The sequence below is a fragment of the Lycorma delicatula genome, chromosome 5 (assembly GCF_047948215.1).
Source record: "Lycorma delicatula isolate Av1 chromosome 5, ASM4794821v1, whole genome shotgun sequence".
Lineage (NCBI taxonomy): Eukaryota > Metazoa > Arthropoda > Insecta > Hemiptera > Fulgoridae > Lycorma > Lycorma delicatula.
In genome coordinates, this window is record NC_134459.1 from 7,520,001 (window position 1) to 7,541,162 (window position 21,162).

Genomic DNA, 21,162 nt, shown 5'->3' on the forward strand with positions numbered 1-21,162 from the left:
GTCGTTAACCGTGGCCGCTCCGCTTTCTGTCTGCACCGAAGAAGAGCAACGTTCAGCGATCCGTTTTTTGTGGTCGGAAGGTGTATCAGGGGCCGAAATTTATCGAAGACTTTCGGTACAATACGGGAACGGTGTATTGCCGCAACGGAGTGTCTACGAACGGAGTGAAAAATTCAAAAACGGTCGCACAAGTATTACGCACGACGAAGAAGCCGGACGACCGTTTAACACCGCAAATGAGGAAAACATTGAGCGTGCACGTGACACGGTTTTCTTAGACGGACGAGTAACTATCGATGAATTGGCACATCGTCTGTAAATTAGTCACGGTTCTGCCTACGAAATCATCCACAACAGACTTGGGTTTCATAAAGTCTATGCAAGACGGGTCCGAAAATAACTCATAAAGTCGCGTAAACGATCGCGCTTGCCAAAAACATTTGGATCGCTATGGTAACGAACGGGACATCTTAGACAGAATCACCACTGATGACGAAACACGGATGCATCGTTACGAGCCGGAGAGTAAACGGCAGAGTATGAAATGGAAACGTCCAAATTCGCCCGGAAAAAAAAGTTCAAGACCCGACCATCCGCAGGAAAACTGATGCCTACTGATGGTTTCTTCGGACTTACAAGGCCCATTATTGGAACATTATGGGAAAAGGGGCACGACAATAAACGGTGCGCGTTGCAGTGAGATGCTTACTGCCAAGCTGAAGCCTGCAATTCGAAGCAAACGCCGAGGACTGCTGTCGAAAGTTGAGTGTCCTCTTGTTGCACGACAATGCCCGTCCACATATTGCTGCTCACACTGCTGAAACGCTCCAGAAACTCAACTTTGAAGTACCGGCTCGTCCTCCGTATAGTCCTGATCTTGCCCCTTCTGACTACCAGTTGTTTGGTCCGCTCAAAGAGGCATTAAGGGGCCGTCGATTTACCTCGGACGAAACGGTGAAAGAAGCGGTGCATTCCTGGCTCGCAGCTCAACCGAAAACCTTCTTTTATGAGGGCATCAGGAATCTTGTGCGACGATGGATCAAATGCGTTGAAATGCAAGGGGACTATGTTGAAAAATGATTTACTATTTGTATTGCAGTAAAATTTATAACTGCCCTCGAGTATACATATATTACTCAAATCTTGCAATGGCGAAGGATTGCCGGGTCAGCTAATGTGTGTGTGCGCGCCCGCGCGCGCGTGTGTGTATGTGTGTAAATTGGTCACAATTATTAAAATCCTATTTAAAAAATTACACAAAAAAAAGTAATTTTTCTAGTTATTTGTTTGATCTTCAAAAATAAGAACTAAAAAATGGTAAAAGTAAAATAAAAATAAATATTTTCTTTACGTTGTTAAACATTTAAAAGAACCATGATAAAAAAGCATCGCATAAAAATTTAAAAATATAATGGAACAGTATTACATAATAATAATAATAATCGACCGATTTGTAATACTTATAAAAAAAGAGGTGAAACGAGTGAAAATCATAAAAAATGTAAACCTCCATTAACAAGAAAACGGTGGCAAAGGAAAGAAGAAAGAATAGAGTATGAGGTGGATGAAGGAATAAGCGCCAGGACAACGACAACATTTCTACACGAGTTGTTCAGATAAAAACTTAATTTTAATTTTACTTTTTTCTCATTTATGAGCAGCGTAGGAAGTTATAAGGGGGTGGAATGAAAGGAGAAGAGCGGTACATTTACAAAGTAATCGGGAAGGGAGATTCGAAGAAGGGGATGATGTAAAAAGCGGAAGGGGAGGGTGAAAGAAAGAGTAACATCTACCCCGTGAACAACTTAAGAAGGAGTAAGGACAAAGGGCGGAGAGAGGGAAAAGTGCGGGGCTCGTATAGCGGAAGGAGGGGTTAAAGGCTGCGAGAGATATTTTAATTACTACACGTCTCGAACAACTTTCTATCGGACCAAGTTTCCTCATTATAAGTTGGCACTTTTCAAAATAAAACGACCTTCTGATCAAATTAAATTTTTTTCTTTATCTCGCTGTCAACACTCTTATTCTTACATCGAAGACTACGTACCGGTTTACATACACATCTCCACGCGCTTACACACGGATACGCACGACATACGTACGCAGAGCTCGTTTTATGTCGCGTCACGATCAAATAAATAGACTTCTTGGAGGAACGACGCATACGTAAACCCGCCCGCGATGACGAAGGCTAACAAAGTTCAAGGGCCGACCGTTCTTCCCTCTTTTACTGTATACAACCTACCCGCCCGTGTATTCCTCCTAAACAATCCTTTTATTCCCGCCGACCACAGCCGATGTTTATTTAATTCGTTCTGTTATCCCCTTATTTCCCCATCCTCCTGTACCCTTTCCACCTCAGACGGATTATAAATCCTCCCTCGCGCGTTACATTACATCTCCACAAGTAATTCGACGTCACATTTTCACTAATTACTATTATTTATTCATCGACATTCATTCATTCATCGGCTCATTTATTTGTCGATTCGTTCGTTATTAATTCGTTATATTATCTCTCTCTTATACATTATCTCTTTCATATTTTGCGGCAAACAAATACCACCGGCTAATTAATCAACCCGCAGGCTATTTATAAGCCGAACGCATTCAAAATTTAAATCATCCTTTTAGTTAATGACGCCGATATAAATACCAGATCGATAGGCCGCGTACTCTAATCAGAATTCACCGCAAATTATATTAATTATAAAATGATTACGTAGATAACAAACAAACTAAACGACCTTATACCCTTACCGCATTGTAAATTCATTTTAACAAGAAAATATTAAACTACATAATAAAACAAAACCGGGAGATATGCGGTGCGTATTTCTTGTTTTACGAATTAATTATTTAATTTCGATGATCAACAGGAACCGATTTATTAAACAACGTTCTAGTCGCTGACATTTCCCTGAAACGTTCTGAATGTTATGGAACTAACAGTCGTAAAGAATTACGTTTAGCATTTACGAAGGATCCTAATATTTTTACGTTGAAAAATTATCTATACAGATTTAAATGTCTACAATGTTTTACCGATATACTACAAATTATAAAATTGTTAAAATTTTTTTTCTACGGCTGTATTATAACGGTTAAATTACGCGGATTTTCATTGCGATAAAGGAGTTCAGCCGATCAAAATCGTACTCTTTTCAACCGCCAACCGATCAAAAGCGGGTATTGTTTAATGTAATGGTTGTTTTTTTGTTTTTTTACTTTAATTTTTATCCGATTTAGCAGTTAGCATGCAGAGGTTAATCTGAGAGTACACCGATAGGGAACTAAGTTTCTATGTTACACTGTTTCAGCTTTGTTAATTATGTATCATTCTGAGAAAGAAATGTCTTTAACACCGATCCATATTGAAGAGAAGCTAGAACTTACGACAATAACCTACTGCCACAGATATTGTATAATGTATTTTTGAAAATTTCAAAATAATATTCCGTAAACAATGTACTATCATCGATTTGAAACAATAATCTCGATATTTTCTAAGCCGTAGAAAAAATACGGAATGCGACTTCAAAATGGCCATTAATGAACTCTTGTGAAGTTTACGACACTCGCCAAGGCTCGTGACGTAACTTACTTCGCACTCGTGCATTAATCGCTATCGTTATAGTCTCGTCGCATAATGTACTATTAAATACGTTCTTAACAGATAAAAACTTATCGCGTGAATTTATTCTTATCGAATTAATTCTGTGTAGAATAATTATTTAAAATTTCATTCGCATATCGATTCTATGATTTTTGAGGATTTCTTTTTTACTTCCTTGTACGAAGTAAAGGCAGTACTGTGATCGCGAAAAATTTCGGTTTTCAGATTTCAACGGAAATATCCATTTTGGCTATCTCTGAATCCATTTTGACCAGTTTCTGCGTGACGTCTATACATACATACGTATGTGTCTCGCATAACTCAAAAACGATTAGCCGTAGACGTTGAAATTTTGGTTTTAGGACTGTTGTAACATCTAGTGCACCTTCCCTTTTCATTACAATCGACTGAACCGAAAATGTCCAAAAGCGCTCAAAATCCAAAAAAATTTGATTTTGGACTTTTTCTTAACTGCGCCACCCTTGTTGGAGACCTTTTCAACGATATGTCGTAAGTGGTACTTATTTTCATCGGTTCCAGAGTTAAAGCCAAATAAGATTTTTAATTAATGAAATTTTTGTTTCGTACAAGGGCAAGGCAAATCGGTTTGAATCCGACCTATGACTGTAAAAAAATGCGTATATGTAATTTAATAAGCGTACAAGGAAGTCATGTGGTGTCCACATCAGAATTTTTGAAGTAAAATTACAATAACGGGATCGTTATTGTAAAGCTGCCTCGGCTAAAATGTTATAATCGACATATAACTAACTGTCAATAGGATAGCCTCAAAAACCGTTTATAAAATAATAAAAAATTAAAATCTCTATACGAATTTTGACTGTTAAACAATTGTCATCAATACATAAGAAATATTAATAAAACAAAAATTAATAATAGTACTACCACTAGATCTGTTTATATAATAAAAGTAAAATTCTGTAAGATATCGTTTAAAAAAAGTCCAAGTGGAAGCAGGATGTCAGGAAGTACAAATAATTTAAACGTTCGATTTGAGCTTGATTTGAGAGCCATCACATCCAATATAGTGTAGGTAAGATGAAAATTTGCTTCGTTTCAAAATAGACAGAAGATAAATAGAACCGTAATCGGAATATCTGTTACGTTAAACAAAATCGGATATGATTATAACGTTTAAGTTATTATAATTTTAAGCTGTAAAATAACTTTACAGTAAAAAATATTTAGTAAATCAAACATTCTAGAATGTACTGATCCCCTAATGTTATTCGATAATAATGTTTCTGCATCACTGTTAATAAAGTAAATCCCCAAACTATTTAATTCTTGTTAATTATGAACATTTTTAAAGATTTGTTTCTAATAAAATAATTTTAACCAGATTCCAGGAAATGTTGGGCTAAGATCAATTTTTACACATATTATGTATAATTTATTATTATATATTTTACGTATTTATAAGCCAAAATACTCCTTAGTTTTATTTTCAATGCTTCTTTTAGTTTGCCCTAATTTGCAATTTACAGATCACACATGCTCTTTCGACGGATTTAGTTTTCCCTTTAGCGTCTTCGAGGACTGAAGCCAAATTTCTACATGCAACCAGTGTAACGTTAGTTATTATTTAAAACTTATTTTTACCTCGTCACTATACGGAGGGCGATATGCAATTTTTGTTCACGCTTTATGCGGTCCTTGTCGTGTATTCCTTGATATTTCTCGCTTATGACAAATAGTTGTAAAAAACTGAAGATAAATATTACATACGACAAAACTAAAATATTTTTGGTTTTTAAACTTTTATTAAAAATTCGTGTTATTCGTTTTCAAAAAAATAGGGGAAAAAGATTAACGTAATTTTTGGATTATACAATTTTTCAACTATATAACTTCGACAAAATAATTTTGTCACGAACACTTTTGTCCGAATATATCACTCACGGGTCGATAAATAAACCCGATAGTATCACGCCGATAAATAAACTCCCTATTAAGGCTGTATAATAGTTTAAATATCTGTAGAGAGTATATTTTTTGAAAGATCTAACAACACAGTCCAACCGGTAGTTTATACGTTCCCCTTAATCTACCGCTTTTCCGAAAATATTTAAAAGGTAGTCGGTAACAGTTTATTCTTTGACACAAGGTTTAACAGCAAACAATTTTTAATAGAAAATTCAATCGTCGATTATGCAAGATGAACAACGTTAAAAATACATGTTGTAGGTTTAATACGGGGATCGTATAGATGACGCTAAACAAACCGCATCGATTTATGCAAAGAAGAAAGATTTACAGATAAAATTCCGTTTAAATGTGCCTACGAATATAATAATTTAATATAAGCGAAAGGTTAAAAATTTACGGAGATTTCATAAATTAAATGTTGAAACCGGAAGAGTATTTGCACATGTTTATTTAAAAAGCGCCTTCGTTTGCAAAATTCTTAAAGACTTCGGTCAGAAGGAATATTTAATTCCAAAGATCGCTATAAGTAAATATAAATGTCACAAAGCAATGGATTTTTGTCGTCTCGATTCTATTGTTAAAGGTAGCGATTAGAAATCCGGTTCCCGTTGTCACCATGACCGGGTGAATTTTTTCCTTTCCTCTACCTATATAGAAATAAATTTCAGATCTGAATCCGACTGTCTGGTTATCGGTGATGCAAATGATTCAGAAATAAAATAACGAGCTATCTCAGCGGTTCCCAAACTTTTCCGAGTCGGGGTGCCCTTTTTCAATTAAAATTTTTCAACGGCGCCCTACTTCATACTTTTACCCTAAAGTAAAAGTATGACTACTCGTAAGTAAGAGATAAAAATAAATAAAACTCCTGTATCTTCATTATTTTTTTACTTTATTATCATTAAATTAATAATTATAAATGTCTTGGTTAAATTAATTATGTAGCGTTTACAATATTTCACGGCGCCTCTGTGAAAAGGCCGCGACGCACAGATTGGGAATCGCTGGGCTCTATCTCATTATAGATATACATAACAAATACATAAAATTATGCACACATAATAGATGTAAGTACATAAAATTATACGGGATACTACTGTTAAAAAAACGCGAATGGTGATTTTTTAATAAGAATAGTAGTCATGTAATATAAATATTTTAAACGATTACACAAGAAATATATGTTTACTATATTTAATGGCAAAAATAAATAATGATAACACAAGTTTTTAACGATGGTACTACTACTACTACTACTAATAATAATAATAATAATAATATTGATTTATTAAAAGAAAAGTAAACCATAACGATATCTGATGCAATAGAATGAGATCATATATAATACTTTGTAAACTGGATTGAAAATAAGTTATACAGATACTTATAAAATAGCTGTGAGTAACATAAAAGTAAGAAAGAGATGGAAGAGGAATTATGTCAAGGTCAATGAAGAAGAAAGCTGAATGTAAGAAAGAACACGAGAGAAACCGACGACCGAGAGTGAATGCTCTTTATCTTAACAATCACTCTTATATACCGTCCTCTTTCCTCATTTCTTCTCTCACTCGCTCTAAATCTTTCTCTAAACGAAGCGGTAACGACTACTGTAAAATAACAACAAAAGTAGAAAACAACGGTCGACAAAATAAAACAAAATCGAACTTCGTAAAAGTTGATACGGGTTTTGTGTTTCCGTGGTGTAATATCTTTTAATGCTGTTCACGACAGTTCCAAATTTTGTTACAGATATTATTTTATCTTTACAATACTCGGATTATTTTTTTTTCGATGATAATTTTACGATTAATAACTCGATTCCTAAATGTAATTAAACGATAATTTTTTTATATTATCTTTTAACTAATTTAGGGACGTTTAAATTACTATCACAAAAACAGGAGAAAAACGGAATACTTTTAATTTGTAACTCGGTAATTCCTAAACGTTTTTTTTTAATATAAATATAAATTTTCAAGATTAACGCCGACAAGAGCAAGGTTTTAATACATTTAATACTGTCTGTATAAAGGTAATTTTTTTCATCACGCGGTTACTCTTGAAGGCGAGTTTTTTCATTCGAGGCGACTACCAGCGGTTAAAAGTCTGATGAACATAAAATGTTTTTAGAAATAAATTTTTTTTTTTACCGTTAACTTTTACTACTATTTTTGATTTGCTAGCGCGAGTGTTTCTTTTTTATTTTTCTTTAAGGGTCAGCGTTTTATCACTACTGTTATAGTAATTTTATATAATATTAGAAGATGAAAGAGAGCTTAATTAAGAATTCTTAACAGATACAAACGTTTGGTTTTCTAAATTTTTAATCGTTTTACGTCAAGTACCTGTGATGTATATCGTATCCCTATGATGGAAAAGTCCTCTTTTACAAATAGTAATAACAAAAAGAATAAGAAAATACATCGTATAGTGTGACTCCTTTATTACATCTATAAACAGGTAAAAAGTTTTTCTCTTCTCCCTATTAACGACTGTAAAATACGGCTGTTGTTTAATCTATTAAAGAATAAAAATTAACACTTACTGTAATGATCTTAGCGGGCGCACGTTTACTTCGGTTAATTTTTACGTAAGCGTACAACGAAAGGTAGTCAGGAATAATTTCTGCGTTTCGTAATAACTGAATATTTATTTATTGTTTATTATTATATTTCAAATATTTTTTTTTTTTTTGTTTGTCTTCAGTCATTTGACTGGTTTGATGCAGCTCTCCAAGATTCCCTATCTAGTGCTAGTCGTTTCATTTCACTATACCCTCTACATCCTACATCCCCAACAATTTGTTTTACATACTCCAAACGTGGCCTGCCTACACAATTTTTCCCTTCTACCTGTCCTTCCAATATTAAAGCGATTATTCCAGGATGCCTTAGTATGTGGCCTATAAGTCTGTCTCTTCTTTTAACTATATTTTTCCAAATGCTTCTTTCTTCATCTATTTGTCGCAATACCTCTTCATTTGTCACTTTATCCACCCGTCTGATTTTTAACATTCTCCTATAGCACCGCATTTCAAAAGCTTCTAATCTTTTCTTCTCAGATACTCCGATCGTCCAAGTTTCAGTTCCATATAAAGCGACACTCCAAACATACACTTTCAAAAATCTTTTCCTGAGATTTAAATTAATTTTTGATGTAAACAAATTATATTTCTTACTGAAGGCTCGTTTAGCTTGTGCTATTCGGCATTTTATATCGCTCCTGCTTCGTCCATCTTTAGTAATTTTACTTCCCAAATAACAAAATTCTTCTACCTCCATAATCTTTTCTCCTCCTATTTAAATATTTATCGGGCAAAATGACGTATCGGTAAACATCTTGTTCGTATTTAAACATTTCGCGTTAGCGGACAACTTTTAATCGCCAGAAGAAATTTTAATAAAATTAATTAATATCCTTATTAAACCTTTGAAGAAAACGAATTTTCTTTAGTTTTTGTATCGATCCGATTCTTCGGAGATAGAATAATTATTAAATTACTCGCTTATATTTTTTACATTCCCTGACATAAAAAATAAACAGTTTTAAATGGGAGAAAAAATTAATAATTGAAAATAAGAATTAATTTTTTTAAATATGAAAAATTATAAACGACTCTTTTTCCAATTATACGGAAATAGTTCTTTCTTGCAGAGCTAATTACCGGCATATTCTAAGGTGGACTTTTTAGTAGAAACGGCGTCCATCTTAAAAATGATAGGAAAAGACTAAATGCGATCGAATATCTTCGATCTACGAAGATATGTCGATATACATAAAATATCTTGTTTTAGAAAAAATGTATACTATTGTTAATTTCATGTACGTTACTCGAGTGTGTTGAGCTACTGATTTCTATTTATCTGTAACATATGCGCGTTACAATAGGGTGATTTCCAAACGGCAACTTAATGTTGTGTAAAATATGTTTTCCTTGTATCTGTATACGTATCTGCATCCGATGTAGCTTTTAATACTTCTGCGAGTAATACTCCTCCTCAATTAACAGCACCGTCTAAATAATAAGCGGATAAGAACGATTGATAAATTACAACTTCTCGGAAGGCAGTAAAATTTTTAAAATAAAATATAATATTACAGCAAAATAATAATTTATCGATAGTTATGAAAATCAATCGGCTGAATTTGTGGTCCTGAATTACAACTAATTCAAACAATCTCCGGTTCGATTCCTAACAACAGTAATGAAGACTCTATTACAGCGATATCTCAAGTCGTTCTTTCATCATTATTAAAAATATATACGTCAGTGAAACAAATGTATTCACGATGTGTTAAATTCAGTTACATATCTCAATAAACAAGTTTCGGCGAGAGTTATTTTTATAGTCGAACGAGAACAATTTTACGATAATAAAAAATCCGAGTGAATGAACGTACGTCCATGAGCGAGCGAGTATGCGCGTGCAGGTCTCTTTGTCTGACATTAATAAATTCAAGCTGATAAGATATTACAAATAAAATCGCGTTGACAATTAATGTAGACTATAAATACGAGTTCACCGGGGAAAAAAATTATTAAAAAACAAAACTTAGTTGAAACGATAAAAAGGAAATTTTTAATTTAATAAAAATTCATTTAAAAAAAGAAAAGTATTACTAAATATCGAATCAGAATTATAACAAAAAATTAAACAGATATTTAAGGAAATAAATCTAAAAAGATACATATTTTTCAATATTAAGATATCAGCAACCGTTCTTATATAGTCACTGCCTCTTAAATTCCCCAAAAAAAATTCCAATAGCTCAATAAGTTCCACCTCATAGAACCAAACAATATTAAAAGAATAAAAAAGGAACCCTAACGACTGATAAAAACACTTGTCTTTTAAACCCTCTTTTGTTTATCGTAACATTTCACAGAATTTAATATAAATACAAAAATATATAATAATAAAAGTAATTATAACTTTAAAATAAAAATCGATACGCGAAGTAACATTGTTATACAAAAAATATTATTGTCCTTATATTTAAGTAATAAATAAAACTTCCTCTCCATCACCGTAGGTGGTATCGAAGGTGGATGCCCGGATAAAAGAAAATTACATCTCCGAGGCCTCAAACACCCTGTCTTCAGAGACGGAGGCAGTCAGGAGAATGGAGAAGATGCAGAAAAAAGGTTGGCGTAAGGGAAAACCTAGGCGACAAATCTTCCGTGGTAATACGAGTCTGTAATCGATCTTCCGGAGGAACATCAATGGATGTTTGTCGAATACGAGTGTGTCGCGGCTATTGATTACAGAATTAAATCCTTTATGCGTTTGCTTTCAAGAGACGCATTTAAGGAATACTGATACTTTGAACGAAAGGGTTCAATATTAATTAGGCTTGATCAAGCGCCTAATCAAAGAGCTAGAGGAGAAGTTGCCATCGTTTCAGAAACTCGTTGTGCCTTCCAAGAAGTTCATCTTTTCACCGATTTACAAGCGGTAGCTATAAGCATACAGCGACCGGGCGATATAACCTTACGTAATATTTACGTAAGCTTAGTTCAACTGGAGAGGAAAACTTGCGTAATTTTGCGTAATAATAGGACGACTGTCTCATTTTTGTGGAGAATTTCAACGGGGTCCAAACGCTCAGACCCTGAAAGGAAGTAGTGAGCGTTTCGACCCCGGAGGTAGATCGCTTGAAGGCTTCCTAGCCAATTCAGATCTTGTATTATTAAATACTAGTATAGGAACTTTCTTTAACGCCAGGAATGGTTATTTATCCTGTACTAATGATTCACATTTTGCCAGCGCCGCCATAACGCGTAAGTTAGATTGGAAAGTTGTTGAAGATTTGCATGAAAGCGATCGCTTTTCAATCGTGATGTCATTAAATACATCCGTAAAATTCTATCCTGAGTACTCCTACTACCGAAGAAAAATGAACGGTAAACGTAGGTCCGAAAACGCATATTTTACTGTCTGTCCGTCTTTTGTGTTTTTTAAGAAAAAAACTATTTTTCAAGAACGGTTGGAGATAACGCGATAAAATTTTATACTTTATTTTAAACTAAAATTTTTCAATAGTATAAAACAAAACGATATTCTTCGTTGACAAATATCAAAATGGCGGTCGTTTCAATTTTTTAATCTTAAATATCTTAGGAATTGTTTGATTTATCAAATTGTGTAGTATTATAAAAATTATGAAGAATTTTTTTGTGAACAAAATGACAGCTTAGTCGTAAAAATCCGACGGTAAACAACAGAGTTACAGCAAAAGGTAAGCCTAAAACGATATGGCGGCCATCGTGTTTTTTTTTTTATTATTGCGACTCATTTGATACCTAAATTAAATTTTCAGATTAAAATTTCTGATAGAAACCACAGTAATAAATCACGATAATTTAATGCGTTATCTCCAACCGTTCTTGAAAAATAATTTTTTTCTTAAAAAACACAAAATGGACAGACAGAAAATTATGCGTTTTCGGACCTATCTTTACACGCGTCTTCCCGGTTGAGCTGATTTGGAAGTGAAGACTTCCAGCGTTCAAGTCCTATTAAAATCAGTTATTTTTACAAGGATTTGAATACTAGTGTTCTTTGGCGGTCGGGTTTCAAGTAACCACACGTCTCAGGAACGGTCGAACTGAGACTGTACAAGACTACAATTCATGTACACTCATATATCATCCTCATTCATCCTGTGAAGTATGATCTGAACGGTAAATACCGGAGGCTAAACAAGAAAAGAAAAGAAAAAGGTCTAATGTTTACCGGACATTTTTTTTCAGTATGTTAAGTAGAATCACTTATTAGAGTTTGGACTAGCCTTTAAAGGACAATCTGATAATAATAAATGTTTTTTTTAATATTTAAAAATTGTGTTCAATCGAAGAAATAAGAACGTTTGAATAAATAGAAGGATGGATACGTTTGAAACGGAACGAAATTAAAACACGAGGAAAAGAGAATCGAATTGTCGAAGTATAAAAGTAATAGAATTAATTCCGCTTTTATAACGGTTAATGGACGATTATAAAACCGGCTAGAGGAGGTTGTCAATAATAATCCCAGAATTTAAAAAAAAAATGAAATTAAACCATATCCTTTTAATATTTTATTCAATTCTTCTATTAGAGAAGAACGAAAATAAATTATATCGAATACTGATGAAGCCATTTGGTTTTTAATACGCATTAAACTTCCTTTTTTTTACGAAGTAAGTAGATTAATTTTCAATATTTGAATTTTTTTAAATTTAATTAAAATATATATTTTTTTTAAAGTAATATTAACATTCAATAAATCGCTTGTCGTTTAAAGCTGTAATCCTTTCGTTTGTATATTAATTCACCATCATCAAACCGGTTGCGTTATAAAAACGTTTATTTGAACAAACGGTAGTATAACATTATTTCTTTACAATCCAGTTTCGGTTGCATTCCTAAGAAACTATTCACTTTTATTTATTATAATTATGATGTCTTTAATTAAAACAAGTACTTATTTAAAACCCGTTTGTGACGACCTGCATTGGAATCTTCATTCGCCCGTTTACAGTACGTTAAGTTTCAAAACCGTTCTTTTTTTAATTTTTTAAAAATAAATTCTCCAGTAAAATAATTTCCATTAACACAAGACTACGAAATTAAAAATTGAAATCTTCTATACCGATTACTATAACAGGAATAACGAAATTATAAAAAATAGTAAATACCAAAATGAACAGGCGAAACGTTTTATTGATCGGACGAAAAAAGAGATAAAAAAGAAATACAGAAACTTACCCTGGTTCCTTCGTTATATCCGACGATAACTGCCGTATAAAACTGTGTCGTTCCTTCCGCTCTATAAACTTCAACTCTATATCCCACCAAAACACTCGGTGTCGTAAGAAGTATTCTTTGTCCGTCTTGAGCTTCGCACCACCTTCTAGCCGCTTCTCTGACTTCAGGATAATCCTTTACTCCAGGCAATGAAGGATCCCATTCCTATAAAAAAAGAAAGTTTTATAAATCCCGAAGATATATCGGTTACAAATCTTAAAAAAACTAAAATAAATTCAAATATAATATATTTCGTATACAATTCATAATTATCGTTTAAGTTTTAAACGGTAAAGACGAATATTTTTTTAATTCTATTTCCTTTCTTCGAATGAAGGTTGGAAATCGCGATTTCACGTTCTTTTTGGTCTCGATCTAAGTAAATAAATAATCTCGAGCCAAGAACTCCGAATCTGTTGTTTGTGTTTAGCTTCTGGAACCGACGTAAGGTATTCCGATAAACCGCACTGAACCGACAAAATTCCATTTTATCGGACGAGTGTTTTAGGAAGATTAAAAGGCCAGGCTTTAACAGATTACATCATAAAACAAAACGAAATTTGTGAAATATTTTACAGAAAATCAGTCTTTATATGACCGCACAGAGAACTAGAAGCTTTACTTAACGAACGCAGCATCTAATAACGATGACACGATCTACACCCTAAAAATCCTGCGGTGAAAGTCTAAAGAAAACGAGGAAACGGTCACAAACGCTTCTTTAAATTGAACGGGGATCAGGACATACCTAAAACCGGATCGGTAGCGATCGCTAACGACGTTCTGTTTACCGGCTTAAATACCAATGTATTAAACGAAGTTCTTTTCTTCAAGAATCCTACGAAGTTACCCGTAAACAGACATCGGTTTCATAAAGGAACGCAAAATCGTACGGTGTGTACAGATATCCCGGTACGATTCGTTAACACGTACTCTGAACGAATGTATCGCCGGTTAACATTTTTCACGAAGAATTTTATTAAGTCCGGTACCTAAAACGAGAAATAATATACACGTTTACTATAATGAAACGTTACATAATAAGCGATTCCGCAAGATAAAATCGCACGCACGTACAACAGAAAAAAAAAATTACGTAAACCGGTAAATTACTTTTATTTCACATCGACTTAAAATATCGATAAAGAAAAAACGCGGTAAGAACACAAATATCGGATAAGAAGTATCTTTAACAAAGAACACAGTACGTGAGGTCGCATAAGATAATTCTCACATCTAAGTCCACTCGGAGACGACGGGCTACGTAAACGGTTTATTAGGCTTATCCCTGGATCCGGGATAATCTTAATCAAACAGAGTTATAAATAACATAATATATTAAAAATAAATAACCGTTTAAGAGCGTATATTAAAACATTATTTAAGTTTATTATTCCTTAAAGGTTTTAATGTAGTAAGTTTATGCGTCAGGAAGAGCACAGAATATATATATATATAAAATGTATTTAAAATGTATTGAAATGTATTTACGTAGGGCTACTTAGGCGGTTAATAAACTGAACGTTTTAATTTAGGCTATTATTAATATACTTCCTCGAGCTGGAAATAAATTAAAACTTATTTAATAAAAATTAAAAGCGATGAACCACCTAGAAGTCGGCCGTGTAGAAATTTTGGTACAACCTACATCGTCTTCACGAATTACAAGAATCAAACTTAACTATGAAGAATTCATTCCGTTCACGGATTTCTTTCTTCAGTAGACTTCACAATCTATCGATTAGTCAAGTTCACCGACTTTTTCTACGGCTTCAAATGTTATTAACGAAATAAAATTTTATGTAGTTTTCATTTTAAGAAAATTTGTATATGTAATTTAATAGGCGTACAAGGAAGTCATGCGGTGTCCACACTCGATTTTTATTATTTGTTTTATTATCCTCGCTTACTATTATTATTATTATTACTATCGTCATTATTATTGATTTGTATTGTTTTAGTTATGTTTTTAAACCGATAAATTGTAATTATATAAACATTTTCAATTGCCAATCTCAATATCCTGATCGAGCCGCGAACAGGCGACAATACATATATGGAGTAGTGGAGATTTGCCGGTGGAAGCACAAACTTTAATGAACTTTATTAATGAAGAGTGAAGTGCGAGCCCTATCCCTGTGTTAGCCGGGTTTGAATTGAACGATTCAAATCAATCGAACGAATAATATTACAGAAATAATAGAATCAAATTTACGTTATATAAATTTAACAATTTCCGTTTAATAATTACGGGCTTCCCATGGGACTGCGTGCGAGGCTAGAGAGGTGAGGTTATACGATCGCCTCGTGGGAGACTAGACCAATCGTCACCATCAACTGGTAACAAACGGAGCGACTCTGGGACGCCGGTTTGGGAGGGGCAATGGTGCGATCTTATATCTCTGCAAACAGTCGTCCGATTTTTCAAAATTCAAACGGGGTATTTGTTAGTAGGTTGAAGGCTAACTTTTGTATGCATCAGGTACACTCTCGACCTAACACACCACGGTTATTAGGAAATATTGTTATATCTTTGCAACCGATTTAAAATTTCAGACGCGATATTTATTAGTGTAATATAAACTCACGATGGAACAAACCAAAACAAAAAAAGCAATGTTTTTTCGGCAGTCGTGTTTTCTTAATTTTTAATAGTTATCTCTTGTTGGAAACGATTTAATGTTATTAACCATATACATACTGCAATTAAACTTTAAAAAGAAAACGCTTATTCTATTTCATTCCTATAAATTTGTTATAACCTATTCAATTTATTATTATTTTTTTTAATAACAGATGAACGGCAAGTGCTGTACGCTAGTACCGGATCGGCCGAGCGAATGCGAGCGGAAGATATGAAACGAACCGGCGATGCGAGAGCATGTGCGTAGCGGAAAATATTTAAAACAACATTAACGTATCTTATGTAATCGGGGGATACAGTTTCCTCCAAATCGGAATACCTTAATACAAGTAACAAACGATTGAAAAATTTGTTTCGTTTACTGTCGTAATACGGTGAAGAATTTTTTCAGAAATTAAGTACGGAAAGCGTGTAAAATTTAATGGAAAATATATAACTTTTTTCATACGTAACCGTCGGTTTGTAATTCTAAAAAAAGCATTTAAAATCGATGAATTTATATAATCATAATGAATATATAACTGCGAGAGAAAGAAGTGTGTAATTATTAATCGGGTCCAGTTATATTACACAGTAATAGCGGACTAAAATAACTAATATGGAAATATCTAGCCGTAACGTTCCTGTTTAATCGAACGTGAAAACTGAAGAGCGGAATTAAATTAACAACGACCGGTCGCCGCATTCAATAAGAAGCTAGAAAATTACTTGAGTTTAAACCGGTATTTTGAATTATTATGCCGGAGGATGTGAAATTTCACCGCAGAATATATAGGTAAAACTAATGTTAAAACCGCTAAATAAAATAAAAAAATTCAGTCGTAGTTCTCGGTGATCATAAACTGTTTAAAATTTAAAAAATATTATTTGTATAATTAAAAATAAGTAAAAATAGAAATATTGTGCTACTAAAAAAATTCTTAATTGAAAAATTAAGAATTTACTGTTGAAAAACGGCCAAATTAATACTTTACTTTCTAATACATAGTGAAAAGCCATTTTGATAACGGGGATATTTATAGCGAATCGCGATTACATCGATTTTTGCTATCCCATATTTTTGAAAAGCAGTTTCCCGCTGCGTTGTTTACATTCAACGCGCCGAAACGCAAGCGATATTCATCCAAAAACTAAGACTTCACTCTAATCACCATACGGAATGTTACATAGTATGCCGTAAACGGCATACGGAAGATATAAATGTATGGAATCGATGTTTATTTTAAAATATTTGCTCCAATTAAAAATTGATACAAATTTTTGAACAGATTCATCAAAATAATTTACATTATAAAAAAAAAAAAAATCCGTTGGCTGGAAGTTTTAACCATCCGTGTTTGAAAACCTACATATAACAAATATTTAATCTTAAAAATCAGGAAAAAATCTTTTCTTAGAAATAATTTGTAAAACTCAAAGGGCGAAATGTAATTCCAGTTTTTTTTTTTTTAGTATATTTATTATTTTTTATCAAAATAGAATAAAGAATGATTAAAATTATTTATTAAGTAAGAATTATTTTAACAGTTACCGATCGATTTTCATCATTCTACTGGAAAAATACTAAACAAGACCGATATAGCGGACCTGAGTAGAGGATTCCTGCCGCTTAAGAAAATAGTAGAAAATATAATAACGGGAGGAATCCCGAAAAGGACTAAAAGAAACCCTTTCATTAAAGCTAACAGGTCCGTTTAACAATCGTCCTTTGTAATACTGCCTACTGACGCAGTAAACGCATATCGTTCCGCGAGAAGAATTACCGGACCAAGGTTTTGAATTTCATAAAAAAATGAAAGGGCGGTCGATCGTTCTCACGCTTCGAGTTGGGTCCGGTCCGGAAGGTAAAGAAGATACGAGTATGAATACTCCGTGGGAAGACCAGGTTCGCGAGGAGAGTCTACGAGATGAAGTCTGTGATGTGAGTTTTGCGAATCAGTCCGCGAGACGTTTTTCAGGGAGAATATACTGCGAGGAGGTCAGTGAAGGAGCGAATTTCGAACAGGTTCGATGCAAATAAGGTGACGCCACGAGTAACTGCAATAAACGAAAACAAGAAACGGGTCGGTGAGTTACTGCAGGACTATAAGTGAAAGAGATGATCTACTAAATCTCATTCATAAACTGTTAGGGTGGTTTTATTTGTGAACATCAAAGATATTTGCCGTAAAAGAACTTTATTCTTGTCTTATCTGTTGAACTATTGTTGAATACAAGACTGGTGGTTAAAAGTGTTAACACTAGCGGTCGTGCTGTGTCTTTTGTCAACGGGACTGAATTCTGGGCTTTCATTATTTATCTATGTGTGAATAAATCCTGACAATTACTTTAAATTCCGTTTCGTATGTAATTTCTGTCTTTTATTATTATTGACATTTATGATTATTCTTTTTGTTACTAACGTTTAATATTATTATTGTTTACTGTTGCCATTATTGTCTTTTTTTTTTGTCTTCAGTCATTTGACTGGTTTGATGCAGCTCTCCAAGATTCCCTATCTAGTGCTAGTCGTTTCATTTCAGTATACCCTCTACATCCTACATCCCCAACAATTTGTTTTACATACTCCAAACGTGGCCTGCCTACACAATTTTTCCCTTCTACCTGTCCTTGCAATATGAAAGCGACTATTCGAGGATGCCTTAGTATGTGGCCTATAAGTCTGTCTCTTCTTTTAACTATATTTTTCCAAATGCTTCTTTCTTCATCTATTTGCCGCAATACCTCTTCATTTGTCACTTTATCCACCCATCTGATTTTTAACATTCTCCTATAGCACCGCATTTCAAAAGCTTCTAATCTTTTCTTCTCAGATACTCCGATCGTCCAAGTTTCACTTCCATATAAAGCGACACTCCAAACATACACTTTCAAAAATCTTTTCCTGACATTTAAATTAATTTTTGATGTAAACAAATTATATTTCTTACTGAAGGCTCGTTTAGCTTGTGCTATTCGGCATTTTATATCGCTCCTGCTTTGTCCATCTTTAGTAATTTTACTTCCCAAATAACAAAATTCTTCTACCTCCATAATCTTTTCTCCTCCTATTTTCACATTCAGCGGTCCATCTTTGTTATTTCTACTACATTTCATTACTTTTGTTTTTTTCTTGTTTATTTTCACGCGATAGTTCTTGCGTAGGACTTCATCTATGCCGTTCATTGTTTCTTCTAAATCCTTTTTTCTCTCGGCTAGAATTACTATATCATCAGCAATAGTAGCATCTTTATCTTTTCACCTTGTACTGTTACTCCGAATCTAAATTGTTCTTTAACATCATTAACCGCTAGTTCCATGTAAAGATTAAAAAGTAACGGAGATAGGGAACATCCTTGTCGGACTCCCTTTCTTATTAGGGCTTCTTTCTTATGTTCTTCAATTGTTATTGTTGCTGTTTGGTTCCTGTACATGTTAGCAATTGTTCTTCTATCTCTGTATTTGAACCCTAATTTTTTTAAAATGCTGAACATTTTATTCCAGTCTACGTTATCGAAAGCCTTTTCTAGGTCTATAAACGCCAAGTATGTCGGTTTGTTTTTCTTTAATCTTCCTTCTACTATTAATCTGAGGCCTAAAATTGCTTCCCTTGTCCCTATACTTTTCCTGAAACCAAATTGGTCTTCTCCTAACACTTCTTCCACTCTCCTCTCAATTCTTCTGTATAAAATTCTAGTTAAGATTTTTGATGCACGACTAGTTAAACTAATTGTTCTGTATTCTTCACATTTATCTGCCCCTGCTTTCTTTGGTATCATAACTATAACACTTTTTTTGAAGTCTGATGGAAATTCCCCATTTTCATAAATATTACACACCAGTTTGTGTAATCTATCAATCGCTTCCTCACCTGCACTGCGCAGTAATTCTACAGGTATTCCGTCTATTCCAGGAGCCTTTCTGCCATTTAAATCTTTTAATGCTCTCTTAAATTCAGATCTCAGTATTGTTTCTCCCATTTCATCCTCCTCAACTTCCTCTATACCATTATTGTCATTATTTTAATTATTATTGTGAGATTTTTTTATCGTCTGTTATTATTATTATTATTATTGTGGTTGTGATTATTGTACTTTTTTATTATTTGTTTTATCATCGTCGAACTATTGTTATTACTATTGATTTGTCTGGTTTTACTTATTTTTAAACCGATAAATTGTAATTACATTAAACATTCTGAATTGTCAATCTCTCAATATCCTAATCGAGCCGCGAACACGTGACAATACAATAATATATCTATTAATCTGGCTGCTCTACCGAGATATATCACCTCGTTTACGAATACCGAGCCGCGATTCTTTACCACGGGTTAATTCTAAGAAGCTAGTCTAATGAAAATTAGTTAAAAGAAGGGAGAAAAAAAGAACGAGAAAACAGAGGATTAGAAGGAGAGATAGATAAAGAATTGTGTCATCTAGGCGATCCATACCTTCAAAACCCCTCTCGCTCGCACAGCCACGAGCGGTATGTAAGCGAGAGGGCGCGCTGTGCAAACACACTGAAGCAGCATTGTACGGGTATTGTTATCTCTTCTCGCCCTTTACGATACTAATTATAGTAAGTAACATATTATCAAAGGGCTATAGTGCAGTACGATTGAACTAAATATAGGCGCGTAGACGCGCTGTGGTATTTTTCGTGTATTATAACGTGAAAGTTAACCGACAAGAAACTAATCGTTAAGTGTTCGATACTATTCCAAAGAATTATTTTTAATTCATTAATATTTATTACGCGAAATCGCCATCACCATTTCTCCCGCCACCACCCCATTCGGTTGCCCTAGAGCATAGACCAAATGTACCGTGCCAAAAAACGGCTACTGTGCCTCGAAACAGATTTGCGACCTCGTTACCTAAATGCTCCTAATGAGCTCCTATCTTGCGAGAGCGGTTAAGCTGAGCGCCATACAGCACCCGCCTATGTGTCCCTACCGCTCACTTGTCACATTAAAACTAAATCGGGGAGGCGCACCCCTTGTTACAATTTAAAACTATAAAAGTTACAAGTAAAAAACGGCAATTTAAACCGCCACGCCTCGGTCGCTGTTTGCCAGCTAGTGTCTGTCCACCATTTAAAGCGCTTGGAGCTTTATTGGCTGATGGCAGCCATTAATTCAAGGAAGGTTTTCCACCGACACGCCACAGGAATCAGTAAATC

The 21,162-nt window shown here is 33.9% G+C and overlaps 1 protein-coding gene across 2 annotated transcripts in view; it reads right to left on the minus strand.

Moving 5' to 3' along the window:
- Positions 1-21,162, minus strand: part of Kdm3 (Lysine demethylase 3) — a 1,124,787-nt gene that overhangs the window by 807,164 nt on the left and 296,461 nt on the right. For both annotated transcript variants that reach the window (XM_075365596.1, XM_075365594.1), the window contains exon 4: positions 13,317-13,520. In XM_075365596.1, coding sequence (XP_075221711.1) covers positions 13,317-13,520 — 204 coding nt within the window. The remainder of the gene's footprint in view (positions 1-13,316; positions 13,521-21,162) is intronic.